The sequence below is a fragment of the Tyto alba genome, unplaced genomic scaffold, assembly GCF_018691265.1.
Source record: "Tyto alba isolate M040663 unplaced genomic scaffold, T.alba_DEE_v4.0 Super-Scaffold_2, whole genome shotgun sequence".
Lineage (NCBI taxonomy): Eukaryota > Metazoa > Chordata > Aves > Strigiformes > Tytonidae > Tyto > Tyto alba.
In genome coordinates this window covers 84,155,718-84,180,159 of record NW_024881282.1, presented here as the reverse complement: position 1 = coordinate 84,180,159, position 24,442 = coordinate 84,155,718, and the positions used below count along the sequence as shown (strand labels likewise).

Sequence of the window (24,442 nt, the reverse complement as noted above, 5' to 3'; positions counted from 1 at the left end):
AGGCACCTTGAGAGGAAACCCAATGGTCAGCAGTTCACAAGATGTGCTTATTCAGGTGGTAAAAGTGCATGATGTGGAAGTTTGGGCAAGTCTGGACACAAGATCTGTAGCTCTGGCTGGGAATTCCATAAATAGTGAAAGGAAGGAGAGGGGCTTTTTCTTGCCTTGGTTCTTCTCTGGGTGGAATTCATCACACTGAACCTCAGCAGTTTGGAAATTAGGCGTCCTGTCTCCCTGCAATGTCAATGAGGAGGGACTCACTCACAGGCTGCCATTCATCTTACCAAGGGCTGGGGTTAATCTTTCTGTATTAGGATCAGATGAATCATCCATTCGCTCTCTATCCTCTGACTATAGCAAGAGCCTGGGCAAGTAACTTTTATTCGGATAAAGGTAGATCAGATGAATCCTTCCCACTAGGACTGGGGAAGTTTCAATTGAGAAAAGCACATTTCTTGCCAGGAATGTATTTAGAGCATGCATAACTTGAAAATGTGCTGAAATCCTACATGAGTCAACTAGTAACTCTAGCTTTCAGTTGGATTTAGGCGTATACTCTAAAAAAACAGGGAAGAATCAAATGTGGACTTTAACAACTTTGTTAAATCAAACACTAAATGTTCAAGGTACTTTAAGCACTGTTCAGATAAGCAGCTTTTCTAAAGGTAGGTGCAGAGTATATATGGTTTAATGGAAGTAGCACTCAGGTCTCCTGTCTATTTTAATTCTTAGACGATTGCTGGAATAACATCTCACTCTTTCAGACACAAACCATGAAGATTTTACCCCCATTTTTAACATTAACATCCAAAATGGCTGATGTCAGTGTTAGCAAATAGTTGGGTTTTGGCCTGAAGATGATAAAGTTTACATTAATCCATGATTTTTAAGCTGCAGTCAGGATTTAATTCAGAAGGAATAAATTCTAATAATTGGGAAGGATACAATTTCCAAAGAAACAAAAGTCAAGTTAGTGGGAACTGCTTACAGGTTATCCAGATTTGGCTCTGATAATCAGCACTGACTTTGAAATTGTCAATACATATATTGTCAATAAAACATAACCAGTGCCTTCCTTTATTAGGATTTTGTTCAGCAAGTGAATCTCAACTATTTTCTAATATGTTTTTATTGTGGTTTTGGAAACCCAAGAGCTGCTGAGGCCTAAGAAGTCTTCGGGAATGGCTCATGACTCTGTTGACTCCTCTACAAATATCTAGTGATTCCAAATTTACAATTATCACAGGAGAAAAGCTGTGGTGACTGAAATGAGGCAAAATGCTTCATTGTATGAAAGTTTGTGTCAGAGGCAGCACAAGAAGTTGTAAAATGTAAATTTCGTGCTCTCAAATTTCCCCGTGTTTTCACAGAACTGCATCTGTGACTGTGCAGCACTACAAAAATTTCCTGTGAATGTGCTAATAGGCCTTATGAGAATGTTCTATCACCATCCATCTGTCACTTTTTAACAGGCCTGATTGGCAAGCACTTGTAACAACTGACATCTGTTCTCGCTTATTGATATGTAGATTTATGGTAATTGCTGTGAACAATAAGACACAAAATTACCTAAGGTGAACATTAAATTAAATTTTCATGCCCCTATCCTTATAAATAATTTTTTTAAAAATCTTAAGTTTCAAGCAAGGCATACTGTGCATCTGTTTTGTACATAATTTAATTGTTTTTTTAATCTGCCAAATAACAAAATGAAAGTTGAATTTCTTTGCAATCTTGAATATTTGCCAAGCTGATAGCACATTGGTAAATACATGTTATTAAAAATGGAATCAAACTGTATTGTGTTTCTTGTTTTTTTAATCATTTCCCTTTAATTCCCAACATCGTCTCCATCATGAAGATCAAGAGTTATTCCTTACCCAGAATTTTTTTTTTCCCTCTACAGGGGGATTTTCATTTTTCATGTGCAGCTCTGCCTGTGAGGCTGTTCTTCAGCGTTAAGCAATTTGCATTTCTTCAGAGAGAGGTGCATTTGCTGAGTGAGCAGCACTTTCAAATAAAAATGATCTACTCATTTGTGGTCCAGCTCTGTTGCGGGATTTGGGACTGTTTTGAAAAAGCTGTAGGATGTGAAATGTGTGAAGACAGTGTGTGAAAGCAGAGAGAATAAGAGAGCCGATTAGTCCCACAGAACTATACCTTAGCTGAAGTTCAATTGAACCAAAAATCCCCATTTTAAAGGAAAATACTTTCTGGGTCTGGGACTTGAGAGCATTTGGTTTCCCTCCTCCAAGTTTGTCCTAGCGAGTGGGATGTTGACACACTTGACAAGATGACGGGAGAAACCAATAAAGAAGGAGCAGAGATGGTAAAATGCCTGGGGAATGTGAAACAGTGATGACAGGACTTATTTTTTATACATTTGAGCAGACAGAAGATCCTAAGGAGGATGCATATTAAGTGACAAACCTGTTGACACCATCAGCTCTAGAGCATGCTGGATGACAGCGTGTGCCATGAGCCCTTGCTGACAGTCACATTTGGGTGCTCAGTTCAGCGGGGCTCTTTGCTCTCCTTCTCTTATGTGTGTGTGACAACAGCAAGCAGTCTTTTTTCCTGAAGGCACCGAAGCTGACACCCTATAACATCTGCAGAGCTGGTTTGTGGCCAGTGTCTTTTAGTCACCTCTACAGTAAGATACACTGGGTGGGGAAACAACTTCGTCACCGTCTAGCTCTTGTTTGTTAATCTGCTTTTGGCATTGAAACACTTTCGTCAAGTTGATGGGTTCCTCTTGTACTTCCAGAGGAAATGTCCCACTAGAAAAAAAATGTTTTGGGGGATGAGGCAATGTTGGTGTTTGTTTTGCATCCACACAGACATGATGGTGGTTGGTGAGCCCAGGGAAACCAGTTGTTTGTTCCACTGCCTGTTGACCTTGTCATGCCTGCTGTACTTTTCCTGGAGTGCTGTACAGTGTGTGTGCTGCTTTCCAGCTATGAGTATGCTGCTCATAACCTTCTGTAGCCTTGCATGCATTGGCAAAGCCATATGCATAAAATGCAGTAGAAAAAGTAGTATTTAACAGCTTCAAAAACCCTTTGCATCTAAACTGGGGTTTGGAGAAAAGTCCATGTGTTTTCCAGAAGCATGCAGGATTTCATCTAGCTATTTTGCATTCTCTCCTCTAGTACCATTCTGTATTTGTTTGCTATTATTTAATCCTGCCATGCATGCTGTTTAGAAGTCCAAAGTAGAAACACCCCCCCAGAAGAAATATAAGCTGATTATGAGTGATCCTTCTGATGAATAACTAACCAGTGGGCAACAGAAAACCATGCTGCCATGGTGGAAAGCAACCCACTGCTTTCCCAAATCTGTATTACAGAATGGCATGAAATGTGGCCTCACTGAAGACTAGTAATGATTGCTGGACATTCGTTGCTGAATTACTTATACTTTGGTAAATTATATTTGAGGACCAAATATCAATCCAGGGTGAAAATGGATTCCATATCTCATTTTGAGTACCATTATCTACATTGTCTGCAAAAAGCTGGACTCCAGTTTAAGTCTTCTCCATCCCTAAAATCTTGTTTGAAATAATCTGCAGAATCTTAACTATCAAAGAAAAAGGATTTTTTTAATGAAAAAATAAATATTTACACCCAAGGCAATCAAGTAGGTCAAGTGAGTAATTAAAAAAATAAATTAAATGATGCTTGCATATCTGAATTTCTATCTGAATTGTACTTTCTGACTGCAAATTTCTCAAGTTAAAACAGAGGGAGGATTTGAAAACTGTTATGAATTTCCTTACCATCTCTGGCTTCAGAAAATTATTTGTTAGTATGATGCTGCTTCCAAAACTTAATTTTAGACTGATAGTAAAAAAAAAAAAAAAAAGTTTTTAAAATATTCAGTCAACTTCTTCTTTAGAAGATTACTTTGTTCAAGATTTGAGATGTTTTAAGCAGTTTTATTCTATTCATTTGGGTATCTAATATCTAATTATTTAGTATATAAAAAATGTCCCTGTAATTAATGTAGTTTTGGCATTTCGGAATTGTCTTTGTATTTTAAGCACTTAAACTTAAACTTTGTGAGAGCTGTCTTAAAAGACTGACCAAATTGCAACAATAACATGTGAACACTTTATTTTAGTAGTTACACTTAATTGTCTAGGTTAATAGTGACTTGTGACTAGGGTAGCTTAATTGCATCTTGCAAAATAGTTTGGGTTGGTAGTGTTTGAGAAAATCCATATTTTTAAAGATGATCATTAGCCTCCAAAACAAACCCAAAAGAGTTTTTTGGTCACATAATTCCTCCAAGTATGTTGTGCAGACTCCAGACTACGAAGTGGTGGATCTTGGATCAACTGAAACCTTACTCCTAACATTGTCACTGTGTCACATTTTCAAGAGCAAAAATATCTCAGTTGATTTTGGGCATTTGACTGAGGCACAGAAGTCAGAACCTCAGCCAAGCTAGGTGCCTACCTGAGATCTGACCTGCCTTGTTGGAGCATGCTGTGTTTAAATTTGGGGGTTTATTCACAAATAGATGCTTACATCAAGGTTCACCTCACAGTTCCTAATGCTGGGACAGTAAGAATGCCTCTTTATGGGGCTCACTGATTGTACCAACCTGAGTCTGCAACATATGCGTTTGAAAGTAACATCCCTCTCCATTACTTCAGGAGTTCTCAATTCCTAGAAAATACCTCTCCTTCATTGTTTTTTTTTTCTTCTCAAACATACTTACATATTTAACCTTTTTTTTTTTTTTTTTAATCTTCTCCAAGTTGTTAAGTTCCCCTGTTTTGAGAAACAAAGTGTGCAGGAAGAAGTAATATCTCATTAGACAAGCTAACATTCAGAAAAAAATGGGCAAATTTCCAGGCACTTAAGCTCTCCTTTGGGTGTTCCCCAAAACTCATGCAGTCTTCCCAGCTCTATCACTTGGTCTAAAAGAGGTATTGCTCTTCCTACCACCTAATCTTTTGTGTGTACTTAGATTATCAGGACTACAAGAACATAATAAAAACTCTTTTAGTATTTTGGGCTTATGTACATTTTCAATATTATTGAGAGCTCAAGCAGCATGCACAGACCAAAAAGAATGATCTCTCACTGCCATGCAAACAATCTCTCTCACGTCTGTATGTAAGCACCCAGACTGGACATCACCCCTGTGGACAGTTGTTTCTTATTCAGAGGATCCTGAGAAGGATCCAGTCTGGTTACTGCTAGCACCTAACTTGTATCTGCATTTTAGTCTTCTACTGAAGCAGTTCACCTTAGAGTAAGTGCCTAAGTATTTTGTCTAGTCCAAAGAAAAAAGGTAGGTACTCCTGAAGGCCTCTGGAGAGACAGACTCCTGTCCCTCTGATTTAAGTCAAATGAATGCCATTTGCTGTTCTTTAACTGTCTTTTTTTCCATTTCATAAAAAATCTATTTATAGTTCGGCCTTTTTTACTTGCCATCTAAATTAAAGCATTTGCTATTTAAACGCATCCATTTCTTGAAGATCCTCATTGAAATGCAGGTATATCTCCCCCACATCTTCAAAAATAATGAAGTGACAGACAACTGAGTAGACTTCATATCACAATCCAGAAATTACAGCCTGAAAGTCCCTACCTCCATGATGGCTCTATATCAAACTGATGCTAATTTGATGTTCTTAGGTCATAAATGTTTTTTGAAATGAACCATCAAAAGGAAAAATAGCACAATTATTGACTACTGCACAGTGTATCCCTAGTAGATACATTCAGAGGAGACATGGGAAATAAATTGTATTCATCCCAATTATATGACCCTGTCCTGAATGTGTTTTAAATGTTAGTTATCTTCTTTACACCCCCTGTTGTGTCAGGAAATAGTATCATGCCTGGGCTTCACACAGAGTTTTAATTCTACACTTCCGTTATAGAAGAGGCACAAACCAGGTTTAATTATCCTGAACTATAGGCTGGTGCCTTTGCTGTATTCTCTCAACTCCAAGGTAGAGAGGTAAAAGATGTTATTTGGGGACTGCAATGAGTGGTTCCCAGATTATAGATGTCTTGGGAGTGAAAAGAAGAATTGAATCTCTTGGCGAGGTATATCCCAACCTCCATGACCACTGAAAATAGCTTTTTTTTAAAAAAAAAAAAAAAAAAAAAAAATTACATGTTTTCATTAACCATATTGCTTCTCAATACAGGCATGAACGCTTTACAATTACAGAATTTGGCAACTTTAGCAGCTGCAGCAGCCGCCGCCCAAACCTCAGCTACCACCACCAATGCAAACCCTCTCTCCACAACGACTGGTGCTCTGGGAGCCCTTACAAGTCCCGGTAAGAGCAGAGTGCTTGCTTTCAAAATATAAACATGAGAATAAATGGGAAGATGACAGTTTAAACAATGATTCCATGTTGTGTCTAAGTTCTATGCTCATACAAATTCTGAAGACCCTTTTAATAGCTGAATACATTTTTGTTACTGTTATTTTTAAGCAAATAACTGATTTTTCAAGTGGTCCAGTGTGGGCATGTTCATCTTTCCTGACTCATTTCAGGCATCATTAAAGCATAATGGACCCATCTTACAAAACTCTCCATGAAAATTACAATTACATGGGAAACTTAAGCTAAATTTAACTTTTCAGGAAGAATTCAGAACATGAGCAAATTCTTCCCATCCTACAGAAAAATCAGCCAAGGTGGTTCTTTTTAATCCCTGAGAGACTTTGATTCCAAGCACATCATGCATGTATTGCCTTCACCCATCATGAATTTTTGTGAAGTCCTTCTCTCTTTTTTTTCTTCTCTTTTACTTGCTGTAGCTTCAGTTGAGCTTTCTTCTGGTCCTAACTGAGAATACAGTTACAGAAGTGATATTAGATGCACAAGGAATACACAGCCAGATTCTGACTTGATTACATTAAGCAGAAGACAGATTTATGGGGGAATAAGGGACAGAATAAGAGATGGTGGTGCCTCCATGACCACCATGTATACATTCAGCCATGCATGTCCAATATCTGCAAAAACCTAGAAAGAAATCAGGGCAAATCCAGGGTTCAGTAACACTTCAGCATCTCCAGAATCCATGGAGATGTTGATTCAGTGTAGTTACTCTGGATTTACAGTGATGTAGCTGAGTCAAGAATCTGGCCACTTATCTTTACATAAGGGCTGCAGGGTGTAATTATTTGCATCATGAAGTGTGTTTATTGCTGTTCTAAAAAACATTCATATTATTTTAGACACCGCTAAAGAACATTTGTGTTTAATCTTGTTTAAGTGTGTATTTATTCCCCATGAAAAAGTAATTCATGGCAGACGGTTTGCGCTCATCAGTAAGGAAAGCAGTCTTCACTGCACAATAGAACTGGGACTGAGTGTAGTGCTGGGTGTTAAAGCTGGCCAGTGCTTCCCGTTATATTACAGTGTTATTGTTTCTTTAGGGGAGAGGTTAAATGGAAGGCAACTTGGCTCATACTAAGTTTGTGCAGAATTTTCCTGTTTCTGATGTAAACCTCATTTCAACCTAAAAATAATATTCATTTGCAACATATCTGAGAAGCAGATTGGGTGAAAATAGTTCTGGTTTGCTGATATATTTTTTTTTAAACTTGATCAATCTCTTCCCTCTGTCTTGGAGCTAGAGCTTAACACTTTGCAAAAAGCTAGTCTCACTGTCAATGCTTCTGCGGTACTCCTGTCTAAATGTCACCCATTTATACAAGCAGAAATGTTGCATTTCATGCATGCTCTGTAATATCTCTGCAGTTTAGCTGTTAGATGTCTGAGTAGCCTGTCCTCCCAAAGCATGCTCAGCATTTCTTGAGCCATACTGACAAGGCTTCTCAGGGCAACTCAGTGTGCTGCACTGCGATGCAGAGGAGTTGGAAATGAACTTTCTTTATCATTGCTGCTCTGCAGCAAAGTCATACAAGAACCTTGGGCAGCAGAATGTTTCTGCCGTGGTCTTTGTCTTGCCATGGTAGCACAGGACTCAGATTCATCCTTAAGGCCTACATTTTCCTCTCTCCCTCTTCAGCACAGTCTTATCCAGCCTTGCTAAACAGCTATTCCCTCTTTTAATCTGGTCTTGAGGCTCCTTGAGTACCTGGAAGGTGATTTCATCTGATGTCCAAGTCTGCAGAGGCACGTAGTTAGAAAGGTGCTTCAGCTGGGCTGGTCAGATACTTCTTTGGGATAAGTAGAGCTTAGTATTGCTCAGGGTGGTATTGTAAGGCAGATGATACCAAGGACTTTCCAAAGAGATTAATGATTTTGCCTAACACATTGAAGATGTGTTATTTTCAAAAAATTCTGGAGGTGTTGCCTTTGAAATAGTGTATTCAGAATGACAATTGCTTTGGAAAGTCTTAGTAGCTGTACACAAGTGTTTCTAATATTAGACAACTTGGTGTGTCAAAGAGAAAGTCTGTCTAATAGGTCCATTGACCTATTTATGTTGCACAGCCAACCTAAAATCAAACCTTATTAAAATGTCCTTCAGTTTAACCTTTCTTATCTGGTTCTACATTCTCCACCCTATTAAATATTTTGTAAACCTGAATAATATCTTCAATGATTCTTCTCTGCTCTATGGAAAATGAATTTAGTTCGATAAAGCTTTTCACTGTAGCTCAAAGTATTTCCATTAAAACTTGAAATATGTTGGCAGAAAACATTTAACTCTGCCTTTCAGTGTGTTGATATTTGGAGGCCTTGAGGGTATTTTTATGGTCTAGTTTTCTTTTAATAGAATACTTCAGTTTGTTGTGTTTCATAAGTGTAAATTATTTTGTTTGATTTCAAAGCCAGCACTAAGCCCAGGAAGAAGTGTTTGTGTCTCTCCAGATAATGCATTAAATTAATATTTCTCAGTTCAAAAAATTTCCCAAATTTAGGAGAGTGTAAAGGTACATGCTTAAATTTAATCCTTTTCTTGATGCTGTTAAAGCTAAACTACTGCATGGAACAGGGATGGGCATGAGCATGTATTTAAATATTCCTTAAACCATGGCAGCCACATAAATCATATCCATGTTTCTGCCCATATATAACTATATCTCTCCTGAAGATCTCTCCTGAATCAATCTTTGACCACAAGCTCTTGTTCTGTCCTTTGTAGATATGAGCCCCAAAAGGTGGTTACTTCAGTTAAAAGTCATCTTGCAGCTCAGTTTTACATAGATAAGATTTAGCAACCTTCAGTGCACCAAACTATTATGGACAGGATGGCAGTCATACCAATTTTGATGCATTTTCAACATAGAAAAACAGGCCAGGAAGTGAGGAACCAACAGGGCATCTAATGAGGATGTCAAGTTTTGCTGCTTGCTTCTAATTGCAATATATTCAAAAAGAAGGGAAAAATATTCAGCATCTAACAATGACTGTTCAATCTGTGTGAAACTCCTTATTCAGGGTTCATACAATCACATATTTCCAAACAAACTGAACTCCAATGATCTTTCTCTTATACATTCTTACTAAATAGCTTTGACCACAAGAGAGTCTAAGGACACTCATTCCACTTCATGTGCTAAATACTTTCTCTTAAGCTTGAAACAGTATTCATTCAGAAAGAACAGAGACAATGCAATCCCCCAAACTATTAATTTTTTTATAATTGTAAATTTATAATTTCAATTTTACATACCCATGGAAGTCTCTCCCTACAGCATTGTTAGAAATGATTTTTTAAAAGCCTTTGCTTAAAAAAACATGAAAGATTAAGCTTTCATTTTAGTAAAAATCCCCTCAGGCAATAAATAGGTTCTTTTGTCTCTTGGCCCTGGAAAAAAAAATAAAATGGTTTAAATTGCCCATGGTTAAAGTAACTGTTTCTTGCAATTATCAGATGGGAGTGAATAAAAATGAAAATGAAATCATGAAAGAATAAAAACCAGGTAAATGCATATTATGTCTTTCATGAGTTTCTCACGGGTCTTTTGAAGACTCATTTAATCATCTTTCTTGTCTTTTATTTTGATATGATAATTGTTTCCTTTATTTACTTTAATCACCACTATTTAGTTAATTAATTCTTCACTTTCCTTTCGTTTCACTCAGAATACTTTCCTGTTTTAAAGGCAGGTACTTTTAAAGTAAAGTCATGTAACACAAGGATTTGGGCTGGTGTAGCTTTTACCGGACTCTAGATTGTCTGACCCCGTTTGTCTCAAATCACTTTTGGTTAGGCCCTGGAAGTTTGCATTTCCCATTACCTGGGAAGGGATTTTGGAGGGACTACCTCGGGTGTAGGTATCGACACGGTAAATTTCTCAATTTAGTCAGGATGAATCTCAGCTGAGTGTCAGGAACTTTGCCTTCTCCCCCAGAGAGTGTCCTTGACACATGGATCAACTAGCAAAGAGCTAGCAGGGAGGCTGCTATTCCAGAGCCTGCAGAGATTTATGGTTAATTCAGTGGGTGGTGGGAAGGCCTGGAGATGGATGTGAAGGAGGGACATACAAGCTCATGATCAGAGTATCTGCCTCTAACACTATCTGACATTTAATTTGCCTCAGTTGACCTGTCATGCTGATTTTCCCAAGGATAATAATGTTTATTCCGACTGTCCTGTGTGTTAAAAGGTTGATAAGGCACTGTAAAACTTTTCCTGATATCAGGAGTTATGAAGCTCCTGATCTTTTAGCAAACTGTTAAGCAACGGCAGAAAAATGATTGGTACTCACAGGAAAAATATGGAGGTTGGGTTTCAGACGCGAGCTTGGTCATCTTGCTCTTCTCCATCACTGCATGTATTTTTATTGTTTAATTCCATAACACTAGAGTCACAGAATCACATAGGTTGGTAGGCACTTCCCAAGGTCTCTATTCCAGGCTTCTGCTTGCAGCAGGACCACTCAGAGCAGATTGGTGAAAGCCATGTCCAGTCAGGGTTTTAATATCTCCAAGGATGGAGATTCCACAGACTGTGTGAGCTCATTTCAATTTTGTTTCTTAAAATTCATGCGTAAATGTTTTTTCAGTAGCCAGTAGGAAAGCCCTTCTATGTGGAAATGAAGAGACAAAACATCTAATTATATATCCAAATTTATCTGCATAAACATACACAATATAACTTCTGAGCTGTGGGGGGACAGAATTGCTAAACCAGAAGCTAATTCAGTTTCAGACAGGAGTCTTGATTTTCCCTGACATTTTCATGATTATTTGATTGGCTAAACTATTATTTATTCACACAACTGAACTAGATATTCATGCTTCAGTAAAAAAGCTCTTCGGGTTTATCTTCTGTGTAAACCTAAGAGGAAATCTTCCTGCAAAAAAATACTGTCAGTGTAGAAAGTAAGACTTTTCTTTAATGACCTCTTAAATCCAGCTCAGCTTTTGCCATATTATATCAGAATTCAGCCATTAACTGTTAAGTTGAAAAAAAGGTTCTCCTAAGCACAGAAGTCTAAAAATACTCATTTTCAGACAGGTGCTGACACTGAAGAATAACAGTCCCCAAAAAGGAAGTCTATGAAGTATAGAATAAACTGAAAAAGAGAAAAAAAAAAAAATTACAGTGCTTGTCCTGTAAGAATTAATTCATCCTTTCCCCCTGCTATAAGCAGAGAATTATAACTTACAGTTAGCATCTGTGGTTCATTATTTTCTCTACTCCCTAATATAGTATGAAGATTGTCTTTGTTAGTTGAAGGTATTCATGTTGTGAACACAATTGTTCAAATGTTAGAGATTTTATAGAATATACAAGATGCTTCAGCTGAGAAGCACTGAAGAATGTTCAAATAATCATTCTTAGAAGAGTCTCTTTTTGTTCACTTCAGTACAATACATTTTTCTCCAATCAGCAGTGCAAGTCTGCCACCGTGACATTTTGTTAGAGGCCAGTACACCCACTGAGATAGCTGTGATTTGCTTCCAGGATGATCCAAAAATAACCCTACCAGTAGGTGTATAGGAAGGTCTGACAGTTTGCTAAAGAATGAATTGAGGTAGATGTTGCATGTTGGAAAAGATTGGTTTAAAATGCAAAATGGCACTCTTCATACTGTAGTAAAAACTGATTATTTTTCTACTATTTCATGTGGAATTAATGCAGGTTTCATTATTATAAAATCATTTAAAATGAGCTTTATTAGTTTTGCAGTACATAGAAAACTTCCCTAGTACAATGTTCATTATTTTTAGGATAAAGATACAATTGATAAATATAACACATATAGAATCACGGAATTGTAGAGCGCTTTGGTTTGGAAGGGACCTTAAAGATCACCTAGTTCCAACCCCCCTGCCCCGGGCAGGGCCCCCTTCCCCCAGCCCAGGGGGCTCCCAGCCCCATCCAACCTGGCCTTGAACCCTTCCAGGGAGGAGGCAGCCACAGCTGCTCTGGGCACCCTGGGCCAGCGCCTCACCACCCTCATGGGGAAGAATTTCTTTCTTATATCTCATCTAAATCGTCTCTCTTTTAGGTTAAAACCATTACTCCTCGTCGTATTCTTACATTCCCTGATAAAAAGTCCCTCCCCGTCTTTCTTGGAGCCCCCTTTGAGTGCTGGAAGGTTGCTATAAGGTCTCCCTGGAACTTTCTCTTCTCCAGGTTGGTCGCCCCAACTCTCTCAGCCTGGCCTCCCAGGTGCTCCAGCCTCTGATCATCTTCATGGCCTCCTCTGGACCTGTTCAAGCAGGTCCCTGTCTTTCTGATTTTGGGGCCCCAGAGATGGATCCAGCACTGCAGGGGGGGTCTCCCCAGAGTGGAGCAGAGGGGGAGAATCCTCTCCCTCAACTTGCTGCCCACACTGCTCTTGATACAGCTCAGGATAGAGTTGGCTTTCTGGGCTGCGAGCGCACATTGCTGGCTCACAGTCAGTTTCCCATCCACTCACACCCCCAAGTCCTTCTCCACAGGGCTGCTCCCAATCCACTCCTTACCCAGCCTGTATTTGTGCTTGGGATTGCCACAGCCCATGTGCAGGACCTTGCACTTGGCCTTGTTGAACTTCATGAGATTCACATGGGCCCACAGTATTTTAAATACAGGTTTATAAATACAGGATGCATACAGTACACATACCCTGGATGGATGCTTAAACAATCCATGTATATGTTTTTCAATTTTATATTTAAATGATGTTATATTATTAGCACCATTATCTCAGTGCTCAGAGCACAGAGCAGTCCCATGCCTTAACCCTGATCTCAGCACCAATTTTTAAAAGTATGTGTTTGCAAGGAAGCCATGGAAGAAAATCTTGCCTTAGCATGCCCACCACCTTAGCATGCCTGTCACTTGACTGCGTAGTTCAAGGAGATTTGTGGTGGGAGAAGTATATTTCTGAACTATTGTCTGTCAGCTGGGCTTACCCACATAGTGTTAAGTGTCTGAGTCTGTGGTTAGGCTCCTAAATAAGTGAATTGATTTTGACTGCTCTTAGTGCCCAGAGATTATGCTACTTATTGGAGAGGCATATTGATACTAAGCCCATCTGATAATTACGTCACTCTTAAGCAGGCACCCAAACACAAGTTGGAGCCAAAAATAGGAAACTGAGCATGCATTTTTGACCTATATTTGTATTTTTATAATCCTTCAAAATGTCTGAAATGACTAGAGAAGAGGAGGAATTGTGGCTAAAAATCTCCCAGACCCCCAGTACAGTAAAAGCAGAGGTGAAGGGTGATGAATTCCTACAGAGCCTCCCGGGAGCAGTGCTGTCTCTCCCTGATCTCCTGCTTTGGGAAAACAAGCCAGTGATAGCCTGAAGGATGCCAATGGCAGCAGACAGGCCATCAATTAGCTGGAATGACCTGTTTGAATATTTGTCCCTTAAAATGTAACAGGTCTTTGTATATTCTCCTAGGAAATTGGTTTTTGAGCAGGTGTATCAATTCAGCCTAAAGTGTCTTAGGGAAGTTCAGTTGCTAAACAGCTGGGCTTAGGGTGGGCAGAACCTGTCAGTGAAGAAGTGTGAGGCCACCCAACAACTGCAGAGACATTTTTCAAAAGCTCTTTTCCTCTTTTTTAGAATCAACATTATCAATTTATGAATTTTTAACACAGAAATCGTTGAGTCTTTCCTCAGTATTTCATAAATACCTAAGTTGTATGCTGAAAGAAAGATAGGCATGCATATTTTTCACTGAAGCATTGTGCTAGTTAATTCTTTGGGAGGTTTTTTTTTGAAATAGTGTACAGGACTAAACCATGAGATAGTAGGATCTAATTCAACAGGAGACATGTTTGTTTTTTAAATATTAGTACATTAGCATCCTCCAAAAGTATTAAATCGTTTGCCTTAGCACATTTCAGGATTTACTTTGCTTGCAGTATACAAATAACACTTTATAATACATTCTTTTTTGTAAGTGTCTCTCTGCCCCGCTTTTAATCTCTGTTTCAAGTCACAAGAATCCCAGTTTGTAAGAAAGGCTATTTTTCCTTCTGCTAGAAGTACGATTTCAAGTTCATTCAGGGTTGTTTTCTACAAAAGAAAAATTATACTATCAGCTTGACTATACAGGTAGATATGTGAGCTTATATGCTATGTATCTTACAAGAAGTTCCAAGCCCAGAAAATGCTAGAGTTCATAATTTTCAAGAAAAAATGTAAATTTTAGAAAAACTCATGCACTTGAAGGAGCTTTTAACTATTTAGGGTTTACTACTGCCAGCATTGTTCCTTTAACCCTACTGAATTGTGCACGTGTCCATGGGTACTCATGGTCTATTTTCCTAGGGCAGGATAAATTGTGGAAAGCAATGGATGGGAATTAGAATTTATGAATGTCTTTAACCTAATTGTTTCAGCATTGTCTGAAAAGAGCTAGTTGTTTGCATATGGGACCGCTGATTTATTTTACGCATTGGCCAGACAAAAATATCTCCAATAATTGCATGAGTTTAAAACCAAATAAAGTAAACCCTTGACTGCCTTTGCTGTTCATGGAACAAAAATGTGCAATATGAATGAAAAGAACCAGTGCCCCATTAAACTGCGTATGATTTTACAAATGGTCTACAAAGGACCTGGCTGAGTAATTTTACATGAGACAAGATAATCCTCGAGTTCTGCAGCTTACAGAGGTGAATTACTGTGTCCTGTGGTGTTCTGTTACAATGAGGTTGTGCTGCACACCCCACTAAAAATCTGTTCTTCCATGGAAATTTTTATTCACTTTCTGGACTCATAACTCCTACAGACTCAAATTTTCAATATATAATTTATCTCCTCTCTATTGTAAAATACCATGGATAGGACTCCTAAGTGCCTGAAGTAAACAAATCTTTTAGGCACATCTTGTTGCAATGGAAAGACAAACACCTCCTAAGGACTATTTATGTGATCTTAAGACAGATGTATTAGAGAGGTGAAAATGAAGATGAATCAGGCCATCCTCTCCCATGTATTAGATTACTACTCTTGCAACAAAAACATTGCTTACCTTGAACTATAGGCTTGGACTTTAGTGACACTCTTTTTTTATGGAGAGATGCTTCTGCTTGTTGTTATTGCTTATGTCAATGCGAGTGAATGTGACATTGTGACATCACTGTCAGTGAATGTCAGAGATGTTGCAGGCATGCGGGGGGCAGTGTGAAGGAACCTGTACTCCAGGCAGGAGACCCTGGCCTCAAGTAAAGTCTTATTGATTCTAGATCAGAAATTCTTCGGAAAGAGATTTAGAAGTGGTTGTATGCTGAAGTGGCTCCACATGGAGGTCATTTCAGCATCAGGGCACGAGTGCTTGAACAATAGTTTGCTCCAAGTTGTGTGGGACAGCAGTAATAAACATGAGAGCACAGCTGGAAGTTCCCTGTAGAAATGCTAATGCTCCAGTTTTGATTTGAAGTCAGTGGTGCTTCGATGAACACAGGCCACAGCCCTTGGCATCACTGAGCAAAACAGAGTCATAAATGTTCAGTAATTATTCATTGTTTTCTTCATATTGTGGGGTTTAAATTTGGTTGGATTTCAGTTTGAGTTACGGTTGGAAATATCTAATGTGAAGTTTAACCCAAGTCAGTCCACTGTGCCACTCTTCTTTAGCCTCTCTTTAAAGTACTAACAAGACAAAACCAAAAGTGATTTATTGCTGTGATCTCCTGGGGAGAATGCACGATCTGTTGCACACACAGTGCTGAAATAGGATATACATCTTGTAGTTTACAGTAGAGGTGGATGGTCTTCACTGAGCAATACATTTCAACAAAACAGAAGCATCAGTGTAGAACTGACCCAGAATATTAACTTGCTTTTTACCCTCTCTCTCCATCTTCATAGTCTCACAGGAAGATGTGCCCTTAGCCACAGTAGCCTAGATTCACAAAGATATGCCCAATCAATAAACCCTTGTTTCCTAAAATACCGCCTGCTAGATTGATAGGTTTGGAAGAAACTTACAGAACAGACGACTAGAAAACTACAAAAATAACCAACTAATAGGTTTGTCTGCCATACTTGTAGTACCTCTGTATGTTCTGTTTTCTCCTCCTTTGAACTGCTGTGGAAGGTCTTTGGTGTGGACATTGTAATTTCAAAACAATCAGAAACATCAAGTTAGGCTTTAACATAGTCGACATAAGTGATTAAGATAAGTGACCCTGATTTTCACTTGTCTCAAGCTCACAGAGCTTCCTTAGATCTCAAAGACCCATGCACTACAGAAGAGTATGGATTTATGAGTCTAAAGTTAGTCTCCAGTTCTTGAAGACCTTGTCTTCTGAATTTGCAAAGAACTTGAATTAATTGGTTCACCTCTCTGTGTTTTCTTTTTTTCCTTGTATAAGTGAATGTACACAAAGGACTTTGTAAAATATGAAGCTGTTTACAAAAAAACAGCTTCAGCCAAAAGGATCACCATGGGGAAAGACTCTTCTGCTTCTCTCCCTCTCCCCCTCTGTGTTGCTTAGTCTCATTTGCACGTGCATGCACACAGACACACAGAAGCGACCAGATGTTGAGTGGATGCTGCTCTCCCTTCCTCCTTTCCTCACTGGCACTTCTCTTTTCTACACCCTGAGAAGATATGGACAATCTTTCACAGGAACTGTTCACCTGTAAGTAATGAAGAAGTAGAGGGAGATTGACTTATCTGAGAAAGGCTGTGATATTAATATATGTCTTTCTATACTGTCATTCTTGTTTCCCCCCTGACTCTTTCTTGTTCTCTTGCTTTTCTGGTGCACTTTCCCTGGAGTGTGTCTGTCACTTTTATTTTATTCTATCCAAGTACAAGCAGAGCACTTAAACTTACTAGAATTTTCCTTTTTGACATGTCAGACAGCACTTCCAAAATACCAGAAAATGAAGAAATTTTTACTTCTCTCTCCACATCAATGGCAATGTGTTTGTCAGAGGACCTTATGGAGAATTAAATACCCCAGAGCAGGAAAACCCACATCTCCTTTGCCAAAAATTGCCCCAAGAAACAGAACCAGTGCATGCTGGTGCTAAGTTAGTGACTGGGATACCACCAGTTTGTGCAAGGCTGAATACTCAGATTGGCTGGAGATCATCGTAAAGGGCAGACAATTTAATGCCAGTCATACATGCTAGTTAGTTAGAATACTGATGAGCCCTTTTGAAAGGCCAACTGCATCTTCTTTCAGCAAAAATATTAAAATGCCCCCTTTTCCTACCTCCCCCCTCCAGATTCTCCACAAGAATAAATTAAAACTTGGAGGTGTGGTTATTCTCACAGAATAATTAGACCCCATGGGATTAGAGACACTCAACGTTTGTTATTGCCCCTGGGTTGTGATTATCTAATAATGATGATGCCTCTGTCATCGTTTAATTATTCTACCCCTTTAAAATGTTCCTTATGCAGTCAGAGCCCGTAGAGTGTGCTCATTTCAGACAGAAACACAACTGCAAATTCCTGAGAGCAGTGTCACATGGGTGGTGTGATTGACTTACCCACTTCTCCCCCATGCCTGTGTTTATAATCCTCATTTCATAAGATCCATCATTACTATACTTGAATAGCTCCTCTTTTCTGTAAAAGACATTTCATTCACATGTTTAGGAGAAAGATTTTGGGCCTCCATCTCTTTGAAACAGTCATTTGTTGTTAGTGCTACATAAAGAGAATACACCTTAATCAATTGACCTTAAACGTGTAAGATCAGATCTGGCCAGAATCCTGCATAACACCAGACTGGTGGTCCAGGTTCCCCGCTACATAAGAACCTCCAACAGTTGGGTGCCATTCTTCTATGTTTAAGAGAGTACCACAACCAAATAACATATTGTAATTCAGACCAAAGTTGGAAGCTTTGCATAGACTTTGTCCAACCCAAGTAAACTTTGTCCAGTATCTTTAGTCTTTCACTCAGGTCATCAGGTGTTCATCTTGTTTAGAAACAGTTTGCAAGACACTGCTCCAAACATCGTTGGTTTTTGCAACTAAACACCAGCAAGAAAACAGAGAACACAGCCTTAATCTGATTATCCTTAAATCCAGTGTTGTCTCTTAGCTTTATTATCCCTCTTGTCCTCACAAAGGGACAAAGGAATATTCTGTTTACCCAAGAGATTTTGGGTAGTAAACAAAGATTTTAAATTCAGCTTGCTAAAATTACAGATTTCTACTTTGGGCTTAATATTTCTTTTCCTTTTGTCCTCAATTCTCATATTTTTTTTTTCTATGTCACTGACTGGGGAGATGTTAGCAGTATTAAAATAATTTTAATTTTCTTTTCTTAGCACATTTACTCTTTGCATAATTTCTTGACATCCTTTCTTTCCATTCTTCTACTATGATTTTATTTTCTCTTGCACATTGCTAAATCTAAAGGAAACTAAGAGGAATTTAAAATCTCAAGGAATCATCCAAGGTCAGGACCTCCTTTTCTTAGATGTAGATGTGGCCCTGGAAATCAATCCTATACAAAGTAGTTGTGGCAGCCTAGAATCAGAAGTTATGTGGCATGTTTGGTGTCAGCCTCTATTCCTGTAAACAGACGCAAGAACAGAAACCAGATCTCCTGTTCAATTTTCTGCCAACACATCTTCATTCTTCAGCTTTCTTTCATTCTGCCTCTGTGTTACCTAAATTTTTCTACTTTTCCACTACACTGTTCTACTTTCATAGGTTTATAGAATAATTGCAGTTGGAGGTCCTTCAGGAGGTCTGTAGTCTAACCCCCTGCCTAAAGCAGGGTCAGGTGTAAGGTGAGATCAGGTTGCTCAGGGCTTGATCCAGTCAAGTTTTGAAAACTTCCAAGGACACAGACTGGGCAATCTGGCTAATCTGTTCCAGTGCTTGACAATCCTCATGGTACAAATGTTTTTACTTACATCTGGACTGAACCTCTCATTTCAATTTACCTCTCATCCTCCCACCGTGCACTATCTAGCTGATCACATCCCCATAAGTTCTGGGAGGCTGCTTTAGGTCCACATGAAGCCGTATCTTCTCCAGCTTGAACAAGCCCAGTTTGTTACAGGATGAGTGCTTGAGCCCCTGACCATCTTGCTGGTATCTTCCACTGACCTCCCTCCAACTGATCAATGTTTTCCCTTCAATAAGAAGCCCAAATATGGATATAGTATTTAGATGTGATCTAACAAGTGCTGAGTAAAGAGGAAACATCACCTGGGTCTCCTGGCTTCTTCTGCTGTTCTGCTTCTGGCTTTCGTTGCTGCCAGGTCATGCTGCTGGCTCAAGGTCACCTCCCGCCAGGACTCCACCAGGTCCTTTTCAGCAGAGCTTCTCCCCAGTATAACCCTGTGTTACTGAAAGGGATTATTCCTTCCCAGGTGCAGGACTTTGCATCTGCCCTTGTTAAATTTCATAAGGTTCCTGTCGGCCAACTCTGCCTCTCTGTGTCCCACTGAATGGCAGCCATTTAGTCAGGAACAGTTTAAGTCAGATCTATTTTATCTTTCCCTTAAAGTCAGTGTGCTCAGGAAGGCACCAGAAAATCAGAAATACACCCAAATTCAGTACAAGAAAGAGGATTCTGGGCTCAGACAACCGCCAATACAGATGTGACAAGTGTCTCCAAAATGAGAACATATTTCCTCTGCAACTTCTCGTGCTTAAGTCATAGAGATACTGAACCTTAAATTTGTGGATAATAGATGTCCCTGGTATACTACTATATCGTCTTAACCGGAGCAAAGTAAGTACTTTGAACACTGAGTTATTTAAACTGTCCATTAAGTAAAACAACAAGAACAAAGTTGTGATTCACGGTTGAGCGGTGTGGTTTGCTTTTTAACATACGCACATGCTCTACAACTGACTAAGCAGGATGTGACCAGAACGCAGATAAGCAGGTAGCTGATCTCAAAGTAAACGTTGAGCTTCCTGTGGTGCTATGCATTAGGTAGTGACAGGCAATTGTGGAGTGTAACCGAGAGCTGCCTAAAGGAAAGCTGTCAGCAGGGCTGACAGTAACCATTGTGATTCTCTATGCGAAAAGCCCCAGCATAGTTAAGCTGCTCTTGAAGCTGCCCTGAAGCCCTGCAGCAGCAGAAAGCTGGTTCTGCTCCAGAAACGTTAGCTGCTCTTCACATGGTTGGGGTGGATGAAGGTCTACAGTAACCCTCTATGCAGGCAAATAGCTGAAGTTGCCCTTGCTTTTCTTTGCCCATTCTCTCTTTTAGTCATACCCTAATACGAAAATAACGTTTTCAAAAAGAAACTTCACTTAAAATCTTTGAAATTCCTCTTTGATATTCTTAATACCTCAGTCCCAGGCCTGCAGTGTGAGTATGTATCATTTCCAGAGAGTATGCCAGTGTTGGAAGAGGAGTAAGGGAACAGAACAAGGCAAAGAGGAATGAAGAGAGTGCACAGCCTACTGCGTATCACCACCCATAAAATAGTGACAAGTTAGGATATATAGTATTGAGTTTCCAAATGACTCTTTTTTTGTGTGGTATATGATTTTGCTGAGAAGTCATTGGAGTTCATTATTACTTAGACATTTACCAAAAAAAAATAAGGAAAGAATGGGGTTAACTACACACTGCAAACCATCTTTCTGCTAAATCATAGCAGTATATGTGTGATTTGAATAGGTCCTTTTCTTCAGAGCAACAGTGACAGGGAGTGTTTATCTAGTACTTTGTTTCATCACTAAGTGCTCAGGCAGCCTCCCTGGACCTTCCAGTTGACCTCCTATTTTGGGGAAGAGAAATCATTTTATAAATTGGCCGTGAGACATGAGAGGTGTGGGATTTGCCCAAGGCTGTACTACAGATGAACATAGGTCTGTGGTTTTCTTACTTCAATATACCTGAAGGTCTATCAAGGGCACTCCTTGGTCTTAGGTGTAGGAAGTAAATAGGCATGACAAAAATGTGCCTGTGCCTCCCAGATATGGTTTTCTAAGGGACAAGCCAGAAACAGGGTAGAAGCAGAATTAGCCCTGTCTTGCAGCAAAAAAACATAGTGAGTGCTTTATCAAGGGCAGCGCAATAAGTTTGAGGAAGAATAGCATCTAGTCATTTAGATCTATCCTGCACACTTGTGTGCAAGGCCATCCTACTTTGCATGACCTATACTGTAACACTGCATAAGTCCCTGCTGTCTACCTCCTTTCTCTGACAGGGTGTGCTTTGCAGAATAGTGCACGTCCTCTGTAGACTAGCCCAGAATTTTTGAGCATCAGGCAATTTTCTGAGCCCATGATTTGATTTAGGTGATTGCACTCAAATTCCTGAGTTCGCATGGTTTGGCATAGGTTCTGCATGCAGGGTGAAAGCAGATCACCCACCTTCAGATCATCAACTTGTTAACACAACATGTGTCTGACGGGAAGGGCAGGATCCATCCCACAACACATTTCCTTTCTGAATGGTCTACATTTACTATGAATTCACCATCTCAATCAGTGGAACAGGGGCACTCCCAGGGGGCAATTCAGCCTATCCTGAGAGAAATCTAAAGGTAAGGTGTCTGAGTTGGAGATCTCTTAACCTAAGAGACGGTCCAAAAGAATAATTTTGGCTAGACTAGATTAAACTAACAAAGAAGCTTCCAAAGGTGGGGAAATTAATCCCATTCACAGTGTGCACAGCAAAGCCAAAAAAATATTTACACATCATTGCCTTTCCTAGATGCTGTTATCCTGAATCTAGTTTTCCAGCTGGTGTAAATCCAGATTATGTAAATCATCATGACTTTATGGACATAAGCTAGCCAAAAGAATGGCCAAAAGTTTCTATGCTAATACTGGTTGTTTTTCTAGTTGGCATAGGTTTTAGAAATTGTATTGAAATGTTATTTAAATTAAAGGGAAATGACTCATTGCTAGTTTAGATTTCTGTTAAAAAAATCTCTGACCTAAAACATGCTGTAACCTTTTATAGGCAGAAATAAATGTGTTAAGGAGAATAGTTGAAAATGTCAGCTCCTTCCAGCCTTAGAAATCTCTATGAATGCAACATTACTAGTTAAACACAAATATCTATACTGTGTAGAGCAACCACTTCAGATGAAAATCTGTTCTCTGTATCAAAGAGAGCTTTGTTAAAGATCATATTAACCAAAGGCTAGGTCTTTTTATTCATAATGAAGCTGATAAGAAAAGAATCATCTGTTAAATAAAGGAAGCACAATAAAATCAAATGGCTAGTGTTTGGAGTGATTTGGGGGTGTGTTGGGGAAAGGCTGCAGCCATGCCCTTCTCCATTTCACAGCTTCTTAATAATATTATTTGTATTATTTGAAGTTTTCTAGATGTTTATTAAAGTGGAGTTGAATTTGGAAGAAAGAGGATGAAGGTTGTGAGACTGACACAGAAGTGTGGGAATAGAGGGATCCATGAAGAAGAAACAGTAAGGTGTCTAATAGTAAAATAAACATTTTTTACCTTTTGACCTCCAGTGGTTGGAGATGATAAAGTGTTCTGTAAGGTCTCTGTATGTGGCCTGGATGTAGAAGGCAACAGGTGACCACTACGCAGTATACCTGCAGAAAAGAGAATGGATTACTTGTTAGTGGACAACTCCTTACTCTTCAAAGTCTAAACTGACCTCTTTATCCAATGCTGTGATATTATTTTCTCATATTAATAGATTTTCAAGGTCAGTGGGGAATATGATGAACACCTTGTCTGGCCTCTTGCAACAACAGCCAAAGGATTCAACCCCATAACTCCCGCCAATAGTCTCTGATCAACAGCCTCTTTGAGAACGTTGTTAGCTTATTCCAATGACTGATGGTAGAGAGGAAAAAGTTCCTCTGAGTAGACAAAATCTTATCTATCATGTTCTGATGTTTATCCAGGGATTAACATTGTGAGGGAATGATCGGTACAGCTGTTAAAAAGCATGTCTGTTCTTCACCAACTATTGTATATTCAGCCAGCATTCGTCAGGCTGGTGCTCCAGTCTTTCCCCCTAACTTCGGTATTAGCTAACTCACTTAATACTGCCCCAGAAATTTATTGAGTCCTGACATATATAGGTTTCAAGGAGGCAAGGATAAAATTCCCAGTATAAAGAGAAAAATAATACACCAAATATTGTGGATACAGGGTGTGACATACAGAGTGACACCAGAAGCCCAAGTAATTTGCACTTTTTTTGTGTGTTTTGATTTTCCTCACTGTTACACCAAATGTTGGTGCACTGGTAGCACAAAGAGAGCAATTCCTAGTGGCACTACAGCTCTGTACATCAAACTAAGTACCTGGAGACAGGTACCTACTGTTTATTAAGCAGTACCATGAAGTGATTTGATTCAGAGCAGCAATGTTCTGGTGTGGAGGATGGGAGGGAGTTGTGAAATGTTTGTGTTTAATTTATTTGGTGGCAGGGGAACCTGGTAAAAAACAATTTATAAATTCTGTATGTATCCAATCTTTTTTTGTCATCTGGACAACTAAAAGACATAAATATAGAATAACACTATTCTGAAATTGAATTATACTGCCTTTGCCATTACACTGAGCAGTTGTGGAGCCCAAGAGCTTTGCTGATGTGAGAGAGTTATACAGGTTCCCCCAAAGTAGTGCAGTCATCTACTGTTACCACAAGGCATGTGATTTTTCTTTTTTCCCTTTGCTTCAATATATGTTACAAATTTTTAGTTGAAAGAAACTAGAAAAGGGCAAAGGACAGGAGAAGCACAGTCCTTGTCTTTAGATGGTTTTCAACATATCCTGGGACCACATGAGGTAAAAACTTTCAGCTCGCTTAAGCCCCCACACGTCTTGTAGGACCTTTTAACTTTTGTTTCATCTCCCTTTGTGTTTTTGGGGGACAAGGAATACCATTGCTTCATCTGTTGGTTTTATCCAACATTTTGTGAGATATTTTCACTTCTCTTAATATGTTGGAGCTTTTATGGGTCTTTTATGATAGTATTTTAGCTCAACACTGTCTTCATCTTCATTTCATACATGGAGGTCTCAGTCAAAGGGAAGGAGATAACTAGTGTGGAGTCTCTCAGGAAACCTCACGCAGCAAGGTGTTGGATCTGTCCTTTACAAATTCCTTAACAAAAGGAGTTCCCTTCATTTCTGTTCACCCC

The 24,442-nt window shown here is 39.2% G+C and overlaps 1 protein-coding gene across 10 annotated transcripts in view; it reads left to right on the top strand.

Annotated features, from left to right (window-relative positions):
- The window catches only part of CELF2 (CUGBP Elav-like family member 2), a 559,898-nt gene that overhangs the window by 513,126 nt on the left and 22,330 nt on the right, over window positions 1-24,442 (top strand). For all 10 annotated transcript variants that reach the window (XM_032985807.2, XM_032985805.2, XM_032985804.2 and 7 more), the window contains one exon: window positions 6,176-6,310. In XM_032985807.2, coding sequence (XP_032841698.1) covers window positions 6,176-6,310 — 135 coding nt within the window. The remainder of the gene's footprint in view (window positions 1-6,175; window positions 6,311-24,442) is intronic.